The sequence below is a fragment of the Microtus oregoni genome, unplaced genomic scaffold (genome assembly GCF_018167655.1).
Source record: "Microtus oregoni isolate MIOR12 unplaced genomic scaffold, Mior012 000037F_ref0000500, whole genome shotgun sequence".
In the NCBI taxonomy this organism is placed as follows: domain Eukaryota; kingdom Metazoa; phylum Chordata; class Mammalia; order Rodentia; family Cricetidae; genus Microtus; species Microtus oregoni.
In genome coordinates this window covers 6,297,920-6,325,119 of record NW_024543096.1, presented here as the reverse complement: position 1 = coordinate 6,325,119, position 27,200 = coordinate 6,297,920, and the positions used below count along the sequence as shown (strand labels likewise).

At 38.8% G+C, this 27,200-nt stretch overlaps 2 protein-coding genes across 3 annotated transcripts in view; one reads left to right on the top strand and one right to left on the bottom strand.

Moving 5' to 3' along the window:
- Positions 1-26,221, bottom strand: part of Epc2 (enhancer of polycomb homolog 2) — a 95,157-nt gene extending 68,936 nt beyond the window's left edge. For both annotated transcript variants that reach the window (XM_041631489.1, XM_041631490.1), the window contains exons 1-2: positions 25,781-26,221; positions 590-749 (exon numbers count right to left, since the gene is read on the bottom strand). In XM_041631489.1, the coding sequence (XP_041487423.1) occupies positions 590-749; positions 25,781-25,933 (313 nt within the window). In that variant the 5' untranslated portion in view covers positions 25,934-26,221. The remainder of the gene's footprint in view (positions 1-589; positions 750-25,780) is intronic.
- Positions 13,586-14,050, top strand: LOC121433184 (60S ribosomal protein L29-like). Its single transcript, XM_041631491.1, has one exon. The coding sequence runs from the start codon at positions 13,586-13,588 to the stop codon at positions 14,027-14,029; it is 444 nt and encodes a 147-aa protein (XP_041487425.1). The 3' UTR covers positions 14,030-14,050.
- Positions 26,222-27,200: the final 979 nt, after the last annotated feature.

Below are 27,200 nucleotides of genomic sequence, written 5' to 3'. Positions count from 1 at the left end.
TTGAATCAGACTGAAAAGGTTGGAAGACCACTCTGGTAGAAGGCAAACTTTGTAGAGCTGACAGAATAGTGTAAGAACAGAAAACAAGGGGTAATAAATGTTATAGTTAGGAGATCATCAAAATAATAAGGTTAAAGATGATGACCATTTATATATTAACAGTGGGAGAAGAGTAGTAAAACAATTAGAGTTTATAAAACGTAAAAACAAAAAATGTTATTTTCAATTTTCTAAAGATAAAGCCCTATTAGTAAGCATTATAAACACTGGCCTTTTAAAAAACAAATCTTATTGAGGAATATAGCCCACCATCTTTTTACCTGAATAATAAACTGTGTTCTATAAAATCATATACTATATAAACATTACATAGTTCAAATATTATTAAAACTCAAAGTTGGAAATTTTTTTCAATAAAAAATTTTTTCAAGCTCAAATGAAAATATAAACAAATTTAAATCTCTAATGTTTAACATTCTATTAATCAGAATATATGAACTGAAAGCTTAAAATCTCAGACAATATAAAAGATTTTCAGTAATTGATAATTTAAAATTACAAACAGAAAACAATCAATTAGCAAACTTACGCTGAATGTGAATGAACTGTTTGGGCTGTTTAAACTCCCCTTTGTACAAGCGATTGTAATAGTTGACGTTGCTCTCTGCCTCGGGAACTGGAATGACCATGCTCTCTTTTTTTTCTCTAAATACTTGCTGTGCTGAAATAGCTCGCTGTAAATGATGTTCCTGGAAAATGTAAAGTAGGCAACATAAGTTGTGTTGGTGATAGTAACTCAAAGCATAATTCTATTTAAAAGCTACTTGGTTAATTAACTGCAAAAAAAAATCAATTATGAATAGTCCCCCTTTGCTAAGTCATAGGATTTTTTTTCTGCATACCCAAGAAAGCTTTCCCATCATTCTCCCTTAATAACTGTGGCTTATTATTAGTATCACAACTTAATAGTTTAAAAAAGACAAACCCATATATGTTCATAACCTAGAATTTTAATATTTCCATTATAAGTCTATATCTTGTTCGCTAAATACGTAGAGGTATTTGTCACCACTACCAGATTAAGAAAAAAAAATTCAAGTCATAGGTATTAATTCTTAAATATCTACACTTTAAACTTAATGAGTATAACATTCTGAATAATTAAAAAACAAAGATGAAATTATGCCCAACAAATAGTATTATAACCATGACAGGAAATATTTAATAAATATTAAACAAATAGTTCCTATAAAATATACACATGTTCTAATAACTTCTCATCAATAGCCTCTGAATATCCTACTATACTCATTCCCATTATAGCAGTTTCCCTTTTGGAAGATAAATCAGATTCACACAAACATTTCTATCGTATCAGTGTAAAGGTTCAAATTCCTCAATGACCTTTAAGGCTCTGTAGTATTTCTCTGACACCTCAACCTCTCATCTTTTGCTCTAGCCACAATGTTTCTTCCTGTTTTCAAGTAGTATCCAAATAGCCTACATTTAAAATCCTTTAGTTTCATCTTCCTAGGATTTCCTCATCTAAAACAGACCTTGCCCATCACACCTTGGAAAGCTTTGTTTTTTTCTCTATTCCACTTAGCTACAGATGATACACACACATACAAAATCTCATTTTTCCATTTACCTACTAAGCATTAAGCATGCTCTTAGGGAGCAGCTATTTCTGCTTCTTCTATAAATATTTACATCTATAAAACAGTACATACTTATTATTAAATATATATTTAATAAATTAAACCTACTATATTCCTAATATTTCAGAGAATGCAAAAATGTATTGTTGACACAAAAACCGAGCTGTTAAATGTGCTTAGTAACTTGTCATGGCTACATAATTCTAAGTGGCGAAACAGATATGAACTTGGCTATATACGAGCAAAGTCAAATTCTTAACACTATCATTTTATACCATTTTAATTTATGAGGTTCTACAGGATCTAAGAAATTAGATAGTAACTTCACTCATGTCTTTTGTGTAGGGGTGTCCAGTCCCAGGCACAGTCACAACCACAGGTTGACAATATACAAGATAACTATGAATATGACCTAACACAAAATCATAACCTTACTTAAAACATTAAGAGATCTTGATAATATTTAATAATTCAAGTGAGTGGTTCTCAACCATGTACTTTATACATTAAATACCATCACAGTGTCATGCAAAATAAACTTTATAGTCTCACTATTTGTATGTATACATGGGTTCAGTCTGAAGGTGGTATGCACCTTTACAGTGTCGCGTTCCAAGCACAATCGAATTTACACCATCAGACATTGCACGTGCTCATGGCGGCATGTAAGTGACATGCAGCAATTATCAATAATATTTTAGCCAACTATTACAAACAATAGGTGTTTAATGTTATTCAAAAGGCAATATACTTGATTATTAAAATACTTCCTTCCACACCTTGGTCATGCCTCAAACATCATCCGCTGCATTCTGTAAGTTGGCAACAACCCATTTGAGCTGCATTGGCAGCTGAGGTGCGGAAGGGCTTTTTGTTTTTCTGTCAATTAATGTTCATAATAAAAGTAAATATAGTCCCTTAGCTATTATTTTTTAAGTACTAGCATGGCTTTTATAAGAGCTGAGAAGAAAAGGAAAGGAAAGCGTCCAAAGGAAACTTGCAGAAGAAAAGGATTAGTCATCAAACAGTGGCAGATGACTAGTATGTCAAAGCACATAGGAAGGCACTGCACTTTTGGGAATCTATCCAAACTTTTGAAAACTATGATTTGAAGAGATATCACATGCATGAATATTGCCAAATGTAGTGAGTATCAAAGATATCATAAAGACAAAATGTTAGAACTGAAAAAAATAATTCAGATGGATTATATTATAAAAGCAAGATATGTGGTAAGACACTTAGAAAAAAATCAAAGTCATTTACTTTGATAGTAGACTTACTAAGCAATCTTTTTTAAGTGTGGTAGGCACACAGAAAAAATCAAAGTCATTTACTTTGACAGTAGACTTACTAAACAATGTGGTAGACATACTATGCTCTGAAAAAATAGGAAGGCATGTCTAAAGTCCGTCTGTCTCACAAGCCTACAGCCAAGGGGAACTGAAGCATAGGGCTAATCACAGATATTTTGGTGATGCCGACAACACTGATGGTACAAATAAGACTTGGCTACTCCCACTTTTATGAGAGATACTGATGAAGATCATGACACAAATAAATCAAGAGTTAATACAAAGCAGTAAATTTCCTTTGTTCATTGTCAAATTATGGTACAGGTGATGGGAGGCAAAAAGAGGGACCTGTAAAATTCTAACATTTTCTACCTTTTCCTCTGCATCCTCCTATCTACCTTTGCCTCTCAAAATCCTGGCCCTCTCCTGAAGAGAAACAATTTCTACTTTCCAACCTTAATTCCACATACATCTCCAACAGTTTGTTCCCCAATTTTAAGAAAAGCTTCAGTTTTTCAACCTCTCCACTTTCCTATGAAACTCACTCATCACCCTCATTCCTTATCCAGGTCTGAAACATACAGCTGAGACTACTCATCTTCTCGCCAGTGCCCTCCTTTCTATGTTTCTTCTTTTCTCCTATTCTATGTGAAAGCACTGACCAATTTAATATAAATATTGTAAGACCTTAAATGCTATTTAAGCTTTTCAAACATATTCAAACACTAATACACACAGCACACACACACATACAAAAATAAACTAAGCTTCAAGACACAGAAGTATACTATACTAATACAAATGAAGATCAGATGATGAAATAGATAAATTTTAAAATTATTTATTATCAATCATCCTTTTAACAAGTTTAAGTGAACCAGTTAGTACACTGATATTATCTTGTCACTCAAAAATGTGAGAGTGAATGAGCACAGCCTCTGCTATTAAGAAGCTTGTTTGATAGAAGTGAAACACTCAGGTTACAATCCTATTTGAACCTGACAAGTATGGCTCCTCTCAATAGTCAAACCACTATTTCAAGAGAACAGAAAAGATGCCCAAAGAATGTAATATATATTATATAATTAGATTATATATCTATATATAATTATATATAGATATATAATATCTATATTGAGACTCTTAGGAAGACTGACAATTTGACAAAGAAAAAAAAAATTCCAGGCAGCAAAAACGACATGAACAAAATGGATAAAGGTGCAGCCTAGCAACAAAAGCTAGGTAGTTGAGGACAGGACTAGTTGTCTCCACACTTTCAATGCACTTTTCTTCACAAGGTAGATCCCAAGCTCACCAATTACATTTTCTCATATACTAACAACTAATACTATGTTATATTGATGGTACAAATTTGAGTCAACCAAATGATTATGAGGATAACATAAAAACAACACAAACTGCATTCTGGAAGGCAAAGCTTTGGATAAGTAATGTCTAGTACCTAAGGCTGTATTTTGTTATAACCTTGCTGAGTAACTCACCTTATGGTCCCAGAAAGTCAGGCCCACAGTAACACCTTCCTACAGTTACATAGTGCTTTCTAGCTTTTAGAGACCATCGACAATCACAAACTCACAATAACCTTAATATTCAAGAAACAAGGAAAGGTATGAAAAACAAAACAATGGAATTTTAAGAAGAGCAAAAAAAAAAAGAAATATTAAAATGTTTAAGTACTTTTGAAAACCTTTCAGTAACTCATCTATATTTAAAATTTCAAACACAGGAACTTCCTCAACTTGATAGAAGACAAACAACCATAGAAAATTCACCTCTAACATCACATTATGTAACCAAAGGTAGCACAAGTCAAATACCGCAAAACTCACTATTTCTGGTCACCATTTTACTTGAGTGTCTAGTTGGTGTAAATAAAAGCATGCAGGTTAAAAATGGAATAAAATCAACATGCACATAATCATTACTGGTGTAGTATTTACAGTGGTATAATCATTACTAAAACACAGAACTGCGCAGGAAATATTGTGTTCAGAGTATTCTATAAAATTCAAGATCTAGGAAAAGAAATCGAGGAAATGAACAAAAAAAAGGTAATATTGTGATGTTACCTTAATAAACTAACAGTTAATTTATTAATCATGCAATTATTGTAACTGGAAGTGACCTATCTATAGTACTAGAGTAATTCTATTTTTGCAGTCCACATGAAACTGTTACACTGCCATTCAAGACTTTTTGAAAAATTTAAGAACTATTTTTGATAAAAGGTCTCACTATGTAGCTATAGACAGCTACAGGTATCTTGGAACTTGCTATATAGGAAAGGATAGACTTGAACTTGGCCAGATCTACCTGCCTCTGCCTCCCAAGTATAAATCTGGCTTAATCTAAAGACATTTTAAAATGATTTTGCATTAAGTAGAGAAAGTAGGAAACCAAGTCATACACCCAGGATAATCTCAGTAAGTAGTGATGTGCACAGAATGAGAGATGGTAATATGCATGAATGAAATATTAAAAAGAAACACAGAAAAAGAGAAAAAAAGGTCTGAGGAAAATGTGCCCAAATATCAGGTATTGTAATTGGTTCCTAGTGTCCTTGTCCAAGTCCTTCAGTGTTTTCTACATTATCTCAAAGGGCAGGTATTACAAAAAACAATCAGCACCAAAGTTTCAAACTATTTACATGTATTTAGCAGTTTTGCTCAAAATCAAAGAAAGGAACACATGAAGAAAGATAGACAAGAAACAAAGACAAACATAACTCTAGAAGTCATTTTCCTATTCAAATTAAATTTGCAGTTCTAGAACATTTTAAATCTGACTTTCAGCCCAGTGGTGAATTAAAATCACCTCCAGCCAAAAATAGATGCAACTGGAAATTAATGCTACAGAAAACGAGACTCAGACAAATACCACATTTTCTCTCAAAGATGAGCAGAAAACAAATTTAAATATGTGTATGCACTTATTTGTGTGTTTGTAGGTCACAACACTAGACAGGGAACATGAGAGAGAAGAAAGAGCTTAAGGAAGGTGGGACAACAGAGTAGATCCAGAATCCTTAACAAATTAATAGAGCAAAACCTAAAGGTATTAAACTATTTACAAGTAATTCAGCTATACCCTCCCCTGAAACAAATGTTAAGAACATTCATGAGAGTACAAAAATATCTACCATCCATCAAAATAAAACTCAATGGGATAAAATTAATTTTTAAAGTGTCAAATCTAAGTGGGTGGTGGCACACGCCTTTTAATCTCAGCACTTGGGAGGCAGAGGCAAGTGGACCTCTGTCAGCTCAAATACGGCTTGGTCTTCAGAGCCAGGGCTATGCAGAGAAAACCTGCTTCATAAAATCAGGAAGAGGGAGGGAGGGAGAGAGGGAGGGAAGGCGGGCGGGCATCCGGGTGGGCACAACAAATGCTGATGAAGATGTGAGAACAGAGGAAACCTTATTCACTGCTAGTGGGAGTGCAAACTAGTACAACCATTATGGAAATCAGTATAGAGGTTACTTTAAAAAACTAGAACTACCATGTGACTCAGCTATATGTATCACTTGTGGTAATCTGAGTAAGAAATGCTCCCCACCTCTTCCAGGCTCACATATCTGAACACTTGGTTCCTGATTGGTGATGCTGTTTGGGGAGGATGTAGAACCTGTAGGAGGTAGAGCCTTGCTGGAGATCATCCATATGCGGCGGTGCGGGTTTGAGAGGTCACAACCTCACCCCATTTCCGGTTTACACTCTGTGGTTCTGTTTTGCATTTGAACATGTACTCTTTAAGCTTCCTATTACAGCCACATATTGTGATGCTTCCCCTGTCACTGGGGACACTATTTCTGGAATAACAAGGCCAAAAAATCTCTTCTTTCTGTAAATTGTCTTGGTCATGGTGCTTTTGCACAGCAACAGAAAAGTAACTGATACAGCATCTGGCACCAGAAGAGTGGGTTGTTGCTGTGAAAAAACTGAACCATGTTCTTTCCTGGAGGAAGACTCTGGAAGTGTGAACTTAAGAAGGGGTTCAATGCTGTAAGTAAAGCTTATGCAGCTGTTCCATTAGCAGTCTGGAAGATAGCAAGGCTGAGAATAATTCTGGTAGCATAAGTCCTACTGAAGAGGTTTCATAGGGGAGCAATATTAATAACTGGGGTAGAAGCCATTTATTTGGCATGTTGGCAAAGAATCTGGCTGCCTTCTGCCCTTGTCCTAAGAACTTATCTGGGCAAAATTAAAGATAATTTTTTGGCAAATTCAAGAAACATAAGTTTAATCAGTGGTATAGTTATTACCAATAGCTCTTACGCAGATTTGCAATGAAATATAACAAGAGGTACAGAAAGAAATACAGATCATATTGTATGGTTGTACAACTGTATAATTTGGAGAGAAAAAGTGCAATAGGAAGCTTACGGCGGGAAGACAGGTACAGAAAGACTGTAACATAAAGGAGAGTGATGCCATTAGGGAGATGCCTACTCTGCACTGGAACAAAGGGAAGTGCCCTGAGGGCAAGGACCTATGCAGCTAAGCTTCCAACCTGTGAAAGAAAAAGGCCTAAGAGTTTTCAGCTCCTAGAAAATAACAGCACACTAAAGCTCATGCTAATATGACCTAAGAGGACAAGAGTTCATCCCAAGCCGGCAGTCAAATGTGGCAGTGTCATCCATATGATATATATGGCTTTGGAAGATTAAAAAGTGACAAAAAGTGATGGTGGAGCTGGGGGTCATGACTCTTCATGATCCTAGAGGGATAAGGCTTGACTCTTCCTTTTCACTTAGCACATAGTTCAACAGTATAATCTTGAATTCTAATTACACCTATTATTTTCTAAGAATCTGTTAACAGGGCTGTGGCCCAGTGATAAAGCACTCACATAACTAAGGCCCTGGTTTAATCTCCAAAACTTGTACAGATGCAGGCATGCGTGTGCACGTGTGTATGTGTGTGTGTGTGTGTGTGTGTATGATTAAAATGTCATAACCAGGGCTGGGGAGATGTCTCAGCGGTTAAGAGCACTGCCTGCTCTTCCAAAGGTCCTGAGTTCAATTCCCAGCAACCACATGGTGGCTCACAACCATCTGTAATGAGGTCTAGTGCCCTCTTCTGGCCTGCAGGCATACATGACAGATAGAATATTGTATACATAATAAATTATATATCTAAAAAAAATGTCATAACCAACCCAACCTTTAAGTCTTCTATTTACAAAATCGGCATTCAAAGAATTAAGACTTAGTAAGAGTGATCTCCAGTTCTGACTAAGCACATCCTAGATGGATGATCAGCATCTTGAAATGGAGAAAATCCAATCATGGCTCTCAAACATTTGTGACCGTTAGGATGATCTGACGAATTGTTTCAACAAACTCTAATATGAACTTTCAGTCTTTGATTTAGGACATCTGGGATGAAATTAGACATTGCACACTTCTAACAAGTTCCCACAAGATAATGATGCTGGGGGTTGAAGACACTCTGAGAACCACCAGTTTAAGAACCACTCGATTAAAGCAGAACAGCTCATAGAATGTGGTCCTCTGTAATCACAAAACTTCCGAATAAACATTTGGAAACTTTAAAAGCAATCTGGTAGCAATTTGGTGCAACCAAATGTTTAAAATATGTGCTTTTGTATTTTCTATCTCTTTTACTTAATTTTCTAGTAACATATTTGTATTTTGACAAAGGTTGTAGTGAGGAGCCGCTTGTTGGTTCCCAGCCGCTTAGCTCTGAAATAATCACACAGAAACTGTATTCTTTAAATCACTACTTGGCCGATTTGCTCTAGCTTCTTATTGGCTAACTCTTACAAATTAATTTAACTCATTTCCATTAATCTGTGTATCACCATGAGGTCGTGGCCTACCAGCAAAGTTTCAGCACACCTGTCTCTGGCAGCTCCATGGCTTCTGTTTGACTCTGCCTCCTTTCTCCCAGCATTCCCTTTAGTTCCACCCCCACAGCTCTGTTCCCCTATAGCTTTGCTATAGGCCCAAAGCAGTTCCTTTATTAACCAATGATATTCACAACACACAGAGGGAAATCCCACATATCAAAAGGTATAGCCATAAAATTATTAAAATTAATGTTTATAAAAATGTTCCTCAAAATATCTGGGGGCTATTTTTTTAACCATACACTGTCTTTGAAGGTAACATTTACTTATTTCATTAATATTGCCACCTTAAGAAACATGCAAGTGCTCGGTGGTGACGCAGGCTTTTAATCCCAGCACTTGGGAGGCAGAGGCAGGTGGAGCTCTGAGTTGAAACTAGCCCAATCTACAAAGTGAATTTCAGAGCAGCCAGGGCTACACAAAGAAACCCTGTCTCAAAAAAAAAGGAGGAGGAGGAGGAGGAGGAGGAGGGAGAAAGAAGAGGGAGGAAGAGAGGGAGGGAAAGAAACAGGTTTTAGTTTGAAATAATTATATTACTAAACTTTGTTCTTTTTGTTAATGTATATTTAAGGATGTTTATCAAGAAAACTAAGTATTCATTTGCAATGAATTCCCTTTAGATTGAAGAACAGGGTAGAGATTTTTCTCTCTTGAAAAATAGCTGATAACATTTTAAGTGACTGAGAACTGAATCATCCTCAGCTTCTCTTTTTATTGTAATTAGCTGGGAAGTGTATGATGGCAAGGTGGGAGTAAGGGACTTTAGTGTAGTGTGTTACATTGTAAACATAAATGGAAAACTGGAAGCAATCCCACTGTGTGGAAATGTCATTCTAAACAATTTGACTTATAGATCAACATTTGAAAAACCTATTATGTTACTTTAACATTAACTTGCTCCTCTTGATAAAGTAACAAATATCTGTCCTTTGTTACTGTATCCAACTTTCTGAAACCTTGTTTTGAATCACGTATTTCCTAATTCTATTTAAGAACAAAATCTTCAACACCAACAACAGGAAACACAAACAACATCCATGTCATTTAGTCTAATCATTTACTCAACAGAGAAATGAGCAAAAGATTCAAACCAACAGGCAAGTTACTGACATTTGTTTTAAAAAAGACTTATTTGATGATTAATTTATGCAATGCTTTATACTTATTTCTGAAATTATCTTCCATCCTTTTAACACTAAGAATAGACACATAATCCCATACAGTATTTCAAGACCTACATTTAAAAACAGCCAAGAGACGTGTGGTCTGGGAGATGGCTTAGTGGGCAGGTGCTCAACAAGCATGAAGACAATAATTTGAAGTCAGTTGTAGACATGTGTGCCTATAACCACAGTGCTTGGGAAGGCAGAAGAGGATGGAGACAAGAGGATTATCCCTGCTGGCTGGCCAAGCCAACCTAACCAAAACAAAGGGAGTGGGGTGTTCAGTAAGACACCCTATCCTGAGGAGATAAGGTGGAAAGTGGTAGCACAGGATACCTGACATCCTTCTCTAGCTTCCACACAGCTGCTGGCACACTCAAACATACCTACTACAACACACAAATAAAAAAGAACAGAGGCGGGTCTCAGGGAGTTTGAGGTCAGCCTGGTCTACAAAGTGAGTTCCAGGACAGCCAGAACTACATGGTAAGTCCTTGTCTTGAAAAACCAAAATTTAAAACAAAACAAAAAAAGAATTTTAACTAAGAATTGCAGTACTGTATGGTGGTTTGAATTAAGATTGGTCCCCCATAGGCTCATATATTTGAATATTTGAATGTTTATTTCCCAGTTGGTAGACCGTTTAGAAAAGGTACGGACTTGCTAGAGAAGTTGTCACTGGAACTGGGCTTTGAGGTTTCAAAAACCCATAAGGGGCCCAGTCTCTCCCCACACTCCCTCTTCCTGCAACGTGTTGATCAGATGTAAACTTTGTGCCTTGCCTGCCATCATGTTTCCAACAATGACGGATATGAACTAATCCTCCAAACTAAGAACAACCTCCAATTAAATGCTGTCTGTTGTAAGCTACCCTAGTCATGACGAACCTTCACAGCAACAGAAGAGGAACTAAGGCACAGTGGTTGGGAGAGAGCTGGAAAGGGTATGGCCAGCAGGCAGTCTGACACACCAGCTGTGGCTGTTTGAATGAGAATGGCCCTACAGGCTTAGGTTTCAATACTTCCTCTCTAGTTGGTGGAAATGTTGAGATGTTCTGGGAATGTTCTGGACATGCCCAGAAACCAGTCTTCCAGGTGATTCTAGATCCTGTCAAACTGACAATTAACCTTAGCCACAACACACTCTCCATTACCAATATTATATCATACTTTTTAAATTAAAAGAATTTTTTACAACTTTTTACAATCTTACAACTACCCCCAAACATGTGTCAAAGCCTTTATGTGTTCTTTAGCAGAAAAACAACAACAAACAAACAGAAACGTGAGAAGTTCTGCTCTCCAATCAAAGATTCTTAAATCCTAACAAGCATTTGAACTACCTAGGGAATCATAACAATATAAAATTACATTATAAAGTGCACATTTTGACTGTCTACCCTTAGGATTGGACCTGATATTTAATATATTAAACATTCTCCCAGGTAAGACCAAATCTCTATCCCAAATTTTTGCATAACAAGGTTTTCAACTATATACACACCTCAAAAAAGTATCACTATGATAGAAACACTATGAAAACAGTTTGCCACTTCAAACTTTTGCTACCATTACCTGAAGTCATTTCGCTTAAGGCATTTATTTACCAAAAGTCATTATTCTCATAGCAAATTTATTTTTTAACAGTCAAATGTCACCTAACAGGTTCCTACTGTACAAAAACTATAAAATGGAGTACTATTCAGCAAGAGAAAAAAGAATAAAGCTTCCTTTCAGAAGTGAGAAGGCTTTTTGGAAACGGTGTCTCACTATGTATCACTGCCAGGCCTGTAACTTCAAATTTGTGGTAATCCTCCTGCCTGTCTCCTGAGGATGAAAGTCATAATACATATGGATCTTAAAAACAATAAAATGCTGAATAATCCCATAAGAGGGTTAAAAATGTGCTACATTTACATAAAACTCTAGAAAGTGCCATTAATCTCCAGTGATAGGAAGACTGTTTATTTACAACTCAAGGTAGAAGGGAGAACAGTTATATTCATGATTCTGACTGTGGCATGGTTTTACAGGGACACAAATGCCAACACTATCCAATTACATAGCTTCATATATATACTATTTCAAGTATAAATAAGTTTATCATTCAAATACTAAATTCCAGCTTAAATAGGTTATTGTATATAATATAGGTATATGCTAATTCTTTGAAAACCACATAGTATTCAAAAGTATGCCTCAACTAAGAATATAAGAGGTCTTTTAAAGGGTTGAGGGAAGGTGGTTGACTCTGAAGGTCATTTAGAAATGAAGAACTAAGTTACCATAAAGCACATATATTGTGAAGTAAAATAGCCAGTCATCGGTGATCCAGGTGTCTGACACCAGTTACCAGGAAGAGAAACAACAATCCGGATAGTCAAACTGGCATTAATAGCTTTAGCTTTAAATTCTGTACTACCAAATATAAAATTGCAGTAGGTATCTCTTCAGGCGTCTGTCCATTCTTTAAACGCCCATTCTCTCCCACAAATTATGGCCATCAACCAATCACCTCACATGCCCAAAGTCACAGTTAACTGAATCAACTAGATATATGACCTGAACTAGCCACTCATATTCCATCTGTCAGTAATTTAGAAGAATGAATTACAGAAGCTTTGAGGTGACCATATTTGGTCAAGAAGATGTGAAAGCTCTGTTAAGACCCTTTGTCGATAATAAAACTAAATTAATTTTTGAAAAGGGTAAACATCTCATTGCCAAATAGACTGCATTCCAAGAAGGCTAGGATAGTGCAGTCTCACAATATTCATCATTAGTGAAGGGAAAACTCATGTGGCAAATCTACAGAAACAAAAAGCATTTAAAGATATTTACACTCATTTACAATAGACATATAAAAGACTTTATATACACTTTACATTTTATGTACCACATAACATGTACAACATGTAGTATTTTCTGTTATTAATACGTAAAGTAACTATTTTCTTTTCCACATCTATAAATCAATGAAGAATAACCTACATCTCATTTAACAGAGAAATACTATCGGGGCATATAATCTGGTGATATTACAACACAACACTGTTATTTTCAAAGTTCACCCTCAAGAACTACATAGTAGGAACTAGAGAGAGGATGGCTCAGCTATTAAGACCACTTCCTGTGTTCCCAGTACACACAGCAGGTGCTCATCAACCTGTCACTCTAGCCCTAGAGAATCCAATTTCCTCTTCCGGCCTCCACAGGCACCACACATATGTGACATACACTCAGACACACATACAAAATAAATTAGTTAATTAAAAGAAAAATAAAAAACACACAATAGAATTACAAAATAAAAAAAAATCCAATTTGAAGAAATTTACAGTTTATTTTTGAATACAATCAAAGTTACCCTTGGCTGCATGCCCAGCCCCTGGGTTGTACATACTTGCTTAGAGACAGACATTCATATAAATGTCATTAAATAAGAATGCTCATTATTCTCCACAATTTTTCAACCTAAAGTTAGACGTATTTACCAACAGAATTAAAAAGGGAAAAATACTCTCTTTCTCTTCCGGTCGCAGGCGTTTCGGGAGCCGCCGATTACCGTCCAGCCATGGCCAAGTCCAAAAACCACACCACACACAACCAGTCCCGGAAATGGCACAGAAACGGCATCAAGAAACCCCGGTCACAAAGATACGGATCTCTCAAGGGGGTTGACCCCAAGTTCCTGAAGAACATGCGCTTTGCCAAGAAGCACAAGAAAGGCCTGAAGAAGATGCAGGCAAATAATGCAAAGGCCATGAGCGCACGTGTGGAGGCCATCAAGGCCCTGGTGAAGCCCCAGGTGGTGAAGCCCAAGGGGCCAAAGGGCCCCAGCCACAAACTCACCTGTCTGGCTTTAATTGCTCACCCCAAGCTTGGGAAGCGGATTAGAAGCGACATGGCCAGGGGTCATAGGCTCCAAAAAACAAAGCCCAAGGTTCAAGCCAAAGCAGAGGCCTCAGCTGCAGCTCAGGCTCCCAAAGGTGCCCAGGCCCCTGTGAAGGCCCCATAAAAAAGGTCGCAGTCTGCCAATGTGAAGACAGATGGACTGGTGTGAACACCTACACAGTATTTGCAGATGTTCAGGACCTTATGCTGTTTTTACAAATAAACTTGAGGCAAGTTCTGTTAAAAAAAAAAAAAGGGAAAAACAATCTGAGGCCTAGTGTTTGAGAAGTAGAGGTAAACGATGTATATTAGCAGATATCTAACTCAATAAACCCAAGGGAATCAATGCAAAACCTAGTACAATTAGGTAATTTAGTTATGTTATAGAATTTGAAATTAACATATAGAAATCTATGGGCTAAAGAGATGGCTCAGTGGTTAAAAGTACTTGCTACTCCTGCATACAACCTAGGGTTGGTTCAGAACACCTTCATCAGGCAGCTCACAACGGTCTATATAACTGTCATTCCAGGGAATGCCCTCTTCAGGCTTCCAAGGGCATCAGGCATGCACAGGGTGCACATACATATGTTTAGGCACTCACAGTACACATACAAAACTTTTTTACAAGAAATCAATCACGTTCATAATTATAATGACAAGTGGGAAGGAATATTGAAATGCTATTTACAAAAAAAAACACATAAAACTCCTTCAAATAAGTCAACGAAAACATAAAAAAAAAAAAAATCTGGAACAACATTCCTCAAAGATAAGCAGGCTTCATAAAGAGACAATCTATGTTCTTGGATGAAAAGTCAATTCTCTGTAAGTTGATTTATCAATGTATGTAGAGTCCTAACAAAAACACTGTGGTGGTTTGAAAGAAAATGGCCTCCAGACATGGTATTGCTGGAATAGGTGCCGTCTTATTGAAGGAAGTGTGTCACTATGGAGGCGGGCTTTGAGGTCTCATATATGCTCAAGCCACTTCCAATGAGACAGACCATTGCTTTTAGATCAAGATGTAAGAGCACCATGTCTGCCTGAATGCTACCTTGCTTCCCGCCATGATGATAAAGGACTTAAGCCCCTGAAAATGGTAAGCTACCTAATTAAATGTTTTCCTTTATAAGAGTTGTTGCAGTCATGGTGTCTCTTCATAGCAATAAAAATCCTAACTAAGACAAATATAAACGCTATTGTCTGGATTCTGGCAAAATAATTATAAAATTCACATGGAAAACTATGCAATGGTAAGGTACTTAGGAAATCTCTTTTTTCAGAGCGGTGAGAGGCAATGATGAAAAGTCCTATAAGAGGTAAAATAATAATGGAATGGAATGATGAAATTATAAACAACAATGAAAGCAGTAAACATTCTGCTCAATAAATCAGCAAAGAGAAAGTTATGTTAGGCATAAAAGGGGTGTGCTGGCATACACCTATAACCTACACTCCAGGCTCACATATCAGCTTGGATATGATAGAAGAGCAACACAAGAATCCTATCTCAAGAAACTCAAAGGCCCCAACACCTAAGAAACTTCAGACAAATGACTTTGTTTTTTCTTTAAACAACTGAATATCCATCTGGATTGGGCAGGGTGGATATTGGAAAGTTTAGGGGCTTAGGATGTGACTCAGTGAAGAGCACTACGTCTAGCATAAGCAAAGAACTGGATTTGATCCCAGTACAAACAAACAAAATAGCACATACTAGAAACCATGGAAATTCTATAATAAAGTTTAAGGTAATTAATAATCATAGAGAGGGACCTTTAACTTTAATTGCATTAACTAATTTTTTTAAATGAGCATAGTATTTTGCCTGTTGTATGTCCTTGTGAGGGTATCAAGACCCCTGAAACTGAGGTTACAGTTATGAGGCACCATGTAGGTGCTGGGAATTGAACCCAGGTCCTCTGAAAGAGCAGTCATCTCTCCAGCCCCAGAAACATTTTTTTTATTCAGAACTAAACTTACTGACTGCATGTCAATACTTTTGAGAACCACTATTCATCCCAAGCGCAAGTTAGAGCAATGATCCAAAGACAAGCTGGATTGTTTCTGCACCACCCGCGTCATAGGCATCAGTGACTAGACTAACCCAACATGACAAGACGCCACAGACTTAATCAAAGAGATTCTTTTCTCAGATTTTCAATCTAACAGAAACAAGTTAAAAAGCAAAACAAAATAGGCATCTGTTCCCCTCTCTCTTATTAAAGGGATACCTATACAGAAAAAGGCAAAGATAGCAGTACATTCACTCTCAAAATCCAATCATGGACTTCTCAAGGTGGCTGAGATCTACGGGTTTTGTTTTTACCCCTCATACTTTTCTGGTATATTCTGGACATCTTTACACATATACAATATTGTTATGATGGAAAAATGGGTAAGGATTCATGAATCTAATCTGGAAACCCAAAAGGATACCACATGTGGAAAACTCCACACCTGTAGTTCAAGGCGTGCAAGTTAATAAAAGTGACACTCCACCATAAACAAACTGAAGGTTATAAATCTATATGATCAGCTCAACAGATGCAAAAAAAGGCACTTAAGAAAATTCAAACCTTCATAGACAGGTGCTAAATAAATTAGGATCAGAAGAAACAGACGGCAATATTTAATGGTAGCCTACACTAAGCCAACCCCTATCACTAAAGGAATGAGGACATGTTTAAAGCTTTCACACCAAGATCTGTTACAAGACAAATGTGCCACTTTCACTGCTTTTACTCAACACAATGCTAGACGTCAAAGTAATCAAGAAAAAGAAGAGCATCTAAACTGTCACTCTACAGATGATATGATCTTATACACAAGAAGCGCCAACAACACCAAAACACTAGAATGCATCAAAATTGCAGAATGCAAAATCAACAAAATAAAATCAATAGCAGAGCAATACACCATAAGTATCTCCAGTAGTAAAATGACAAAACCAATACCATTTACAACAACTACCAAAAAAAAGGGGTGGGGGGACCACAAAACAAATGCCTAGGACTAAATATATTTAATGAAAGAAATACATCTCTCCAGTAAGAACCATCAAACACTGATAAAGAAATCCGGCAATTAGAAAATTAAATATTTAGAGGCTGGAGAGACAGCCCAATAGTTAGCATATACTGCTCTTGAATGTGACCTAAGTCCCAGAATGACTTCGCCTAGAGTTTTCAGAAAGGTTTAAGTGAGTGAACTGAAAAAAACATACCTCCAGCATTCTTCTGTGCTTCCGGGCTGGTCGGTCACAATGTGACCAACCCACCACCCCCCACTCCTGCTGTGCACTGCCTTTGCCCTCACAGTGCAAGGCATCTCTCCTTAAATCATGAATCAAATAGAAACCCTACCCTCCATAAGTTGTTTTTGTAAATTATTTTGTCACACCAGGAATAAAAAAAAAAACTAGTACACTTGGGAAAGTCTTAAAAATGAAAATTCTTAAGCTACATATTAGACCTATTGATTGAGACACTGGAGAATACAACCCCCAAAATCTGTTTTAATAAACCTTCCAAAGAATCTGACACATGGAAGCACTTGAGAATTGCTGAACAAACCATTTACACTAGCTTGGGGTGCTACAGAAGCCCTGACAAGTCCTGCTAAGCTAGTTCCTACCTACCAGGTACTGCATGTGAACAACCTCATTCTCCGTCTAGGAAATCAGCCACTGCGCTGTATGGTAAAGGACGGGAAATCAATGCATCTCCTATATGACAGGCAAGCAACAGAGTTTCTTATGTCATCCTTCATAAATTTCTTTTCCTTGGGAATCATAGATCGCCAAAAAAGTCACAGAAAATAACTGAAGGGCCCTCAGAATGGATGAGAAAATAATAATCTTTTAATTGCCCTAACCTCAAGCAAATTTAACATTTCTTTTGGTTTTACTAATGTGATTGACAGTAAGAAGCAGTATAAGTCTTTTTATGTCATATTACAATGCTACTTGTCAAAATACTGTTTATACCCTTCACTACTCAAATTTAACATAACCAGATCCAACTCTGCATCCTGCTTTAATGTTAATATTATTTCAATTTTTCCAATATAACTTTCCTATGATTTTGTATATTTAAGGTATCATTCTAAGAAGTTTCATCAGACTGCCAAAAGAATTCATCACACAAAAAAAGCTGAGAATCCCAAGATAAAGGTTCTCACATCAAGTGTAACAGCTTCCATTTGAAAACTAGAGAGAAATCGTTTCTTAATTATCCAAACTGGAATGCGACCAGAAATTAATGAGCAGTGGGTAGATGTAAAAACTTCTCATTTTGCCTGCAATAGTCACTACAGACTGAACTGCTAATAATGTTCCAGCTGAAAAATATTACAAGAATAAAATATGTAGCATAGCTACCCTCATCAGTAACCTTGTTTTCCAGCTTTCTAAATATGCTAACACTGGAACTCACTAGTATACCAGACTGTCTTCTCCAGCCACTCTTCTTGTGTTTACCAAGCACTGGAGAGGCTGTCCTCACACAAATCTACTTTCTCTCATGACTATATACTTATCCAATCTTTAAAATTAAAAAAAAACCTGAAAAACAAATACTCAACTATTAATTTAGAGCCCAATTACTGCTTTAGAAGTAGCTAAAAAATTAGTTCTCTTAGTCAGTAATTTCAAAACTTTTAATTTTTAAGTCAATTTAACAATTACTGTCATAAAACAGAGAAGGAAAGAGAAAAATATACATTATTAATTTGCTAGTGCTTTTAAAACTAAAGTTTTTAAAAACAAAAATAGTTTTTCAATCAGCAGGTGAAAGAGAAACTAGGAGAAACTATAGGAAAGAATGTGTTTGGGGATACTTTATATTTTATTCTTCCCATTCCTTCCTACTTTGTTATAATAAAACAGCGTATAAGGCAGATTTAAGTCTTGCTAAAAATAAACTCTTAAAATTTAAAACTATCCTCTGAGAGGCTGGCGAGACGGCTCAGTGGTGAAGAGCACTTGCTATTCTTGCAAATGACTGGGGTTTAGTCCAGCACCACATGGCAACTCATGACCACCTGTAACTCCTGGTCCAGAGGATTGGACACTCTTCTGGTCTCTGGGGTCACTAGATATGTACCAGTTTACTTACATACACTCGAACAAAAACACTCATACGCATTAAATAAAAATAAATCTTAACAAAAACGACCCTTTAAAAGTTATCACTTAATTTTGTCCATGAGAAGAGGCAAAGGCCAAGGATATTTTGTCATATTTATAGTACTATTGACTACCTTTGTAGTTCAACCAAAGTCTTACACCCTTTGCCCAAGGAGGGTCAAATAAAAATGACAGACTGATTTTCACTCTACAGTCTTCTGATTTCAACACAATATTAGTTTATGGGAAAAGGGAGCCTAAGAGTAGATGGCTAAAGAAAATGCTGCTGAGGGAAACCTGGAAGTGATCACCATTTACTTTCACAATATTAACTCCACAAAGAACAGTCCTGTTCCATTTATATAGTACAGTTGTCTTCTATTTATATAGTACAGGCAAGGCAAATAATCAAAGACTAACTTTAAGCCAAAATTGTAAGAAACCTTCTGCCATCTGTACTAGCCTCCCTCGTGACTTATTCCTATCAGCTCTTCCTCCTCTATTGGTCCTATCATTTTTTACCATCTTTCCATTTCCACTCTACTTAAAATGAAGATGCAGGGATGTATGTTCAATCATACAATCAAATTCAACCAAGTAGCTATGACCATGGCAATGCCTATATTAAAAGTCCTCCATCATATAAAGTAGCTGTGACAGAAGTTCCTGCTGGATACCAAGCTTGTGTAAGGTAGTTAATAAAACAAACATAATAACTTTCTTATGCCAATTAGTCTAATTGGGAAAATGTATATTCATTCTCTCCCCTCACACAATTTTACACTCAAACCGTGCTGGCCTTGACTACTCAACCATTTCTTGGAGTCTCTGGACAATTAATTCCCAGGACTCCTTAAAGTAGCTTTGTTTTCTGCTACCTGAAACCAACAAAATCAATTGTAAATGTTAATATAGGGCCTCATTTTAAGAGACCAGAAACAAATATTTAAACTCACACCACAGATCAAGCACTCCTTAACATTTTTAAGGAATGTATGTACAAAAGCAATTTAGTGTCTTCAATAATACCGTTTTAAATACTAATTTAAGAGATGAAGCAATGCAAAAGTGAGGTTCGAGTACCTAAGTCAGACATAAGACCTCAGCCTTTGACACTAATGCATTTTAACTTAGATAGTTGGTGTTGGACAAGTCATTTAATTTCTGTTTTTTTTTTTTTTTTTTTTTTTTTTTTTTTCGAGACAGGGTTTCTCCGTAGCTTTTGGTTCCTGTCCTGGAACTAGCTCTTGTAGACCAGGCTGGCCTCGAACTCACAGAGATCCGCCTGCCTCTGCCTCCCGAGTGCTGGGATTAAAGGCGTGCGCCACCACCGCCCGGCAAGTCATTTAATTTCTAAAGTGCTATTTCTGCCCTCTGGAAATAAGACATTTGCACATATATATCCTAGTGCTATAATGAGCTCTAAACCCTGAACTTAACAAAGACCTGGCACACATTCAATCCATGTGTTAACACATTGGCGGGGTTACATACGATGAGCAATCTGAGACTCAGACAAGGTAGGCAACTTCCCTCATTAAAATCCATGGAATGACCAGAACTAGAAAAGTTGACTCCAGAACCACATCAGAAAAATCCCTTCCAGACTATTCTATCAGCTCCTGGGCCACCTAGAATCTGGTGCAGTTCCATGCTTTGCTCAATTTACATCAATCACTTACCAAATATTTACTGAATTTCTACGATACTTTAAACATCACTGAGGAGAGGAAGCATTCAGATAGGATGAGTTAGAAAATAAATAAAAAATGTCTATATATCCAAAAATAAGAAAAAGTTAAAAGAATAATAAAATTAGAAACAGCACTGCCCTCTCCTAAATTCTGGATCAGCGAGAGGAAAGTGAGGGCTGCACAGGCCCAAGAGGCTCTGGAGGGGCTTTCCTTTTGTCTGTGTAATAGCCACAGACCTTTCTTTAAATACCTCATGCTCAAGTATTTGCACCAACATATATTGTACAGCCAAGCTTGAAAGCTCAAATGGGGGGGGGGGGGGGAGCAAGATGGCACACTGAGTAAAGACACTTGCTACACAAGCCTGGTGCCCTGAGTTTGATCCCCAGATCCCACATGAATGTGGGAAGAGAATGATATAACAAAGCTGTCTCCATGCTCACAGGAACACCCTGGCATGTATGCACTAGTCACACAAATATATTTTTTAAAAGAAAACAAATTCTCTTTCTGCATGTAGCCTGCTCTATACATCAGGAAGTTTCACTCATGCCTCACAACTGTAGTGGCATTTAACTTTTTCTGACATGCCCTGATTTCTGCCATGTTAACCTGACCCCCTAGTTTTTGCTAACTTTCCCAATATTGTAATGATTTTTACTTCAAATGACTAATTTTAATTCTATGAAATAAAAATATGTATTTTTTGAAGAACAAAGAATATTTCAGCACACCGGCATATATATATATATATATATATATATATATATATATATATATATATATATAAAACTTGGATGTCCAATGTTTCAATAACTAACATCCCAATGTCTTATTTAGGTAATACTTGGCATATAACACTTTTGTTGAAAAAAATACTTCATGTTTTTTACAATATCAACTTATAAAACTGTACTTTACATTCTATTATAAATCATGAAAAATATCAGTGCCTGAGTTAATTCTGAAGAGATATTAAGACTCAATATATTTCTTACACTGGAATATCACTTAAAAGACAAATGATAAAAATCAAGAAATAATGGGGAAAATTACAACTTTAAATGAGCTGTGTTCTTTTTCTTTGAAATAAGCTAAAAGGTGCAGAGGACACTGCTATAAATTCATGGTAAGAGGATGCAGGAGGACAGTGAGTCTGAGGCCAAGATGGCCACAAACCAAGACTCTTCTTGTCTTAAAAACACTGTACATGCATGTATGTATGCATATGTATGTGAATGAATATTGAATCATGATTCATGTAGACTTTTGCTTGGGCGCATATAAAGATCTCTTTCACAGAAACCTGCTTATAATTATAAAATAGTTATTTAACACAGAACAAAAAAAATAATACTTCGGTCACACCTATGTGTTCAAAAAAAACAACTGAGGGGGGCTGGAGAGATGGCTCAGCTGTTAAGAACATTGACTGGTTCTCCAGAGGACCCGGGTTCAATTCCCAGCACCCACATGGCAGCTCACAACTGTCTGTAACTCCACTTCCAGGGGATCTGACACCCTTACACAGGCAAAACAACAATGTACAATAAACAAATTAATTTTTAAAAACTGAGTAGCAAAATGGCCTCAAATTTAATAGGAAAAATGAAAGTATCATATTTGGTTGTGTGCAGCATGAAAGTAAAGCAACAAAAGAAGGCTTCTACAACCTCCTAGTTTTTGTTGAATTTTCTATATACATGCACACAGAGGCAGAAAATGTATATGAGTAAGTACAAGAGTAAATGTCCATAGAAAAACAGGTCTCAATATTGAAAAGAGTATCCAACAAACATTTACCAAGCATATACATTATGTGCTAGGCACAGTTCTAGGCACTTGGAATATATTAATGAACAAAATCGGCAGAATATTACAAAAGTTATATTCTAGCCGGGCGGTGGTGGCGCACGCCTTTAATTCCAGCACTCAGGAGGCAGAGGCAGGCGGATCTCTGTGAGTTTGAGGCCAGCATGGTCTACAAGAGCTAGTTCCAGGACAGGAACCAGAAGCTACAGAGAAACCCTGTCTCGAAAATCAAAGTTATATTCTAACAAGAGAAAAATCTAAATAATAAACTAGGATTGTTTCCCACACATTTCTTTTTTTTTTTTTTTTTTTATTTTTCGAGACAGGGTTTCTCCGTAGCTTTTTTGTTCCTGTCCTGGAACTAGCTCTTGTAGACCAGGCTGCACTTAAGGAAACAAGATGTCTGATATAATGGTGTCAATAAGAAGCAAACTCAAGTAACTACTAGTAAAAAAGAGAATCTGAACAACAAAGAGCAAAGCAGAGCAGAGGAAACTGCTCAATGGAAGAGTGCAGAGCCCATGGTTCTATCCCAAGCCCTGCGAAAGAAAATAAAGCAGCCAAGCCAGAGTTAAGTGATGAAAAAACCCAACTTAATAACTTAATAGTCTGAGCAAGTCAGTATCAGTTCTGAAAGTTCTCAGAATTATAAAATATATTATTTACAAAAATTCTAATAAGTAGACTAGTATAGATAATTCTGAAAGCTAATAAATATATATATATAATAGTATAGATAACTCGGGATCTAATAAATATAATAGTATAGATAATTCTGGGATCTATAAGAATCCTAAGTATGAAAGAATGGGGATTCTGACAATGGGGTTTTGCGTCATCAAAGGCAAGGATTTGATGACCATTACTATCTAGCCTTTAAAAGGTTATCTATAAAAAGAAAACTGCAGCAACTCACTAGGCTGTCATTACTAGGACTAAGAAATAATCATAAACCAGGAAAAAACTCAAATATCTAGTAACAAGTACATATGGATTATATATTATTTGTAATTATGCAGCAATAAAAAGGAATACATGATGCAGGGAACAAGAGAGAGGATTATTAATAGCATCATGCTGGGCAAAAGAAGCCATACACATATAGGCATCCTCCATTTAGACAAAACTTCAAAATGCAGCGCCAATCTACAGTAAAGCAAGTTGATAGTTTCCTGGAATTATAGTCCCGGGATTAGCTACAGAGACAAGAACACTTTCTGAAGTTGGAAATGTTTCTTATTCTTGCACGTATACATTTGTGAAACCTCATTAAATCTTTATTGTAAACTGCTGCATCTTTCCGAACTTATAGCTCAGGAAAATAGATGTTTAAAAAATGTTTATATTAAAATACCTAGAATTCTTAGCACAGTGTCTGAGATCTAAATATTCGACAAGCAATAATTTTCTTCTTCTTTTTTTTTTTTTTTTTTTGGTTTTTCGAGACAGGGTTTCTCTGTGGCTTTGGAGCTCGTCCTGGAACTAGCTCTGTAGACCAAGCTGGTCTCGAACTCACAGAGATCCACCTGCCTCTGCCTCCCGAGTACTTGGATGGGAGACAAGCAATAATTTTAAAAAACAATAGCTACCACTATACAACATTCATGAAGAAACAGAATAACTGATAACCTGATTTTCAGGTTTTGAGTAAAAATAAATTACAGAGCTTTAGACCAAGCACCATGAGGAGCCCTACTGGGATGAAGACTCAGGTCGACAATTGGCAAACCTTAGACAAAGACATAAGGAGGAGAACAAAACAATGGAAAGACACTCACATGTCCAAAAGAAATGGTTACGAGAAATATGTGGCCAGCACCGACAGTAAATGCTACCAAAAGCAACTAACTTCTAAATTACCATAGCAAGACACTGCCAGAAGGTAGCTCAAAACTGAGTCAATGACTACCTAAGTAAATTTGCCAAACACGACTAAGCTCTAAATCTTAGGTATAAAAACTTGCCCTTTAAAAAAAAATTGGAGGTTTAAAAAGAGGCTTTATTTTATCTTCTATTGAAAACGTTAAGTCAGGTAAGCAAACACCAAAGAGAAATGTGATTAACTCAAAGCACCAACACAATGAGGTCAGAATTCGAGCAGCCAATCAAAGACTTTAATGCATTTCCTGCACTATTAATAGTCAAAAGAGAAAACCAATCACAGAAACCTCCAGCTTTCTTTTGACAGTCACAGAAGCAAGGGAACCAATCCACACACACCCGAGGTTGACAATAAGGCGGGACTGAAGGTTCATTGAAGAAATTCTTCAGGGTGCAGTTACTATGAACTTCGCACGCAAGTAACAACACTCCAGAGTCGTAAACACTGTCAAACCAGAGGAAAGTCATTCTTAGGTAAAATTTAACCCCTGGGAAGAGGGAAACAGCATTTTTGCCAAAAAAAAAAAAAAATTAGCATCCGGTCAAAAATGCAACTGTCAATGTGGACGCGCTGAGTCTTTCAACTTGGAAATGGCCATCTCGCATGCTAGCTACCTCCCCGGATGCTGCACCGAGAAGCGCGGGCCCGGAGGCTGGTTTCTAGCGCTTGGGCTCCGTCCTAACGCCGTGCAACCGAGCTGGGCCAGCCCGACAGGCAAAGCCCGCGCGCGGTGCAGCAGCGGGCTCGCTAACGCAGAGTCCCGCTCGGGAGCCCCTGCTCCGGAGCAGGGTTGCACCGCTTCGTCCCGCCGCATCTCCTCCAGCGGGCAGCGCAGACCGTCATCTGGCCAGCACGGACCGTCCCCCTGCTAGCACCAAGGCTGTTTGTCTGGAAAGGGCTTTACTTTTCCTAAGCCATTTTAAAAGCACTCGAATGCACACAAAAATTTTTAAAATGTAACGAAAAGATCTCCTAGCTAAACGACTCCCCCTCCACCTCGCCATCAATTAAACCCGCGCCGGGGACCGGTCTACAAGGTAAACAGAGGCCATACGCCAAGTGCGGCCCGGCGGAGCCCTGCGCCATTCCCGGCCGCTGCTTACGGCAGAGCCCCCTTACGGCAGCGTAAGCGCCGCCGAGAGCTAATCACAACACTGGGACGCAACAACATGGCGGCCGCGGGCGGGCGCTGCGCCGGCCGACAGGTTTACGCTACTCCGCCGGCGTAGGGTCCCGAGCGCGCAGCGGCAGCGGCGCCCTCCAGCGAGCGTAGAGCGCTCTGTGAATGGCGAGGCCCGGCTGACAAAGGGGAGGGGGGAGGAGGGAAGGGGGGGTAATAAACACTCGAGTCCCTACCGATTCCTCCTCCTTCTCCATCCCGGTGGGCATCTGGGGCACGGCCCGGTTGATGGAGACGCAGTCGTTGAGATCAGGCATGTCCTTGCCGCGGTAGATGGGCAGCGGTTTGGCGGCGTCCAGCGCCCGCGCTCGGAAGGAGAGTTTACTCATTGTCTCCCCGCCTTACAGGAACAGCCCGGGCGGCGGCGGCGGGGCGGGCGGGGAGGGGGGGGAGCACTCCCGCCGCCTCCTCCACCTCCTTCCTCAGTGCAGCGCGGCCGGCCCGCTCCTCCTCCTCCTCCGCACTGCCCCCGGCCCCAGCATGGGCGCCCACCCCGCCCCAGAACAGCCCCCCGCCGCCCGCGGCCGCTTCCACACTCTAGATCCGCCGCTCGCCCGCCCGATCCGCTCCCTGCGCCATGGCCAACATGGCGGACATTACCACAGCGGCGGCGAGCGATCCCGGCAGCCCGCGCGAGAGCGCGCCCCCGCCGCGGGGACGCGCGTCGCCCTCTCCCTCCCTCCCTCCCTCCTTCCTCTCCCTTTCCCTCCCCTGCCTGCCCACCCACTCTCTCCGCGGCGCGGCGCGGCGCGGCTCGGCTCGGCTCGGCGCGCCCGGCCGGCTGGCCAGCGGGCGACAACGAGCCGAAGCCGGGTGCCCGGCCGCTCGGCGCGCAGGCGGGGCGGCAGGTGCCAGGTGCGCTCTCCCGGGCGCCGGAGCAGGCGCCTCTGCCTCGGCCGCCGAGTCGTCCGGCGCGCAGGGCTCCCTCGGGAAGGCGCGGCGCTCAGGACCGCCCGCCCCAGGGGGTAAGGGGGCCGGGCCAACCGGGGCCACCGGCCGCCACTCGAGCCTGCGCTTCGAGAGCTCGGGTCTCCGGGGCGCCTGCTGCCGGATTCGCGCCCCGGGGTTGCGCATCCCGGGGAAGATACGAAAAGTCCGTTGCGGCTGCCCACGCCGAGAGGCACACAGCCCTGCTGCGTCTCGCGCCCGGAGGAAAAAAAAAAATCGGGCAGCCCCCCCCTCCTTCCTACTAAAACAGCGCCCCAAAGTTAGGCACCCTCGGTTTCACCGGGAGGATGCTAGTGGTAGCCTTGAGGATTTATGGTTTGAGACTGCTGGGCGCAACAAGCGGACTTGCACCTGTCATCCAAACTTCCCTAGTTATTTAGTGGATGGGAGGGAATTCTCTGATCTCAAAGAGAAAAACGCCAGTTCTTAAAGGTTCCTCTTGAAATCTTTTGCCAAAAATACTGGTTACTGTGACGACTCGAAGAGTTTAATAAAGTTCCTGAATCCAATTAACTTGCGTGTTACTGTGTTACAACTGTTGAATAATTAGCAGTAAGAGTCGTAAATACTTGAAGAAAGGGGCAGCTGAAAAAGATTATAGTCCAAAAATATATAGATAAGTGCCTGAATACTTCGAGAAAACGATAC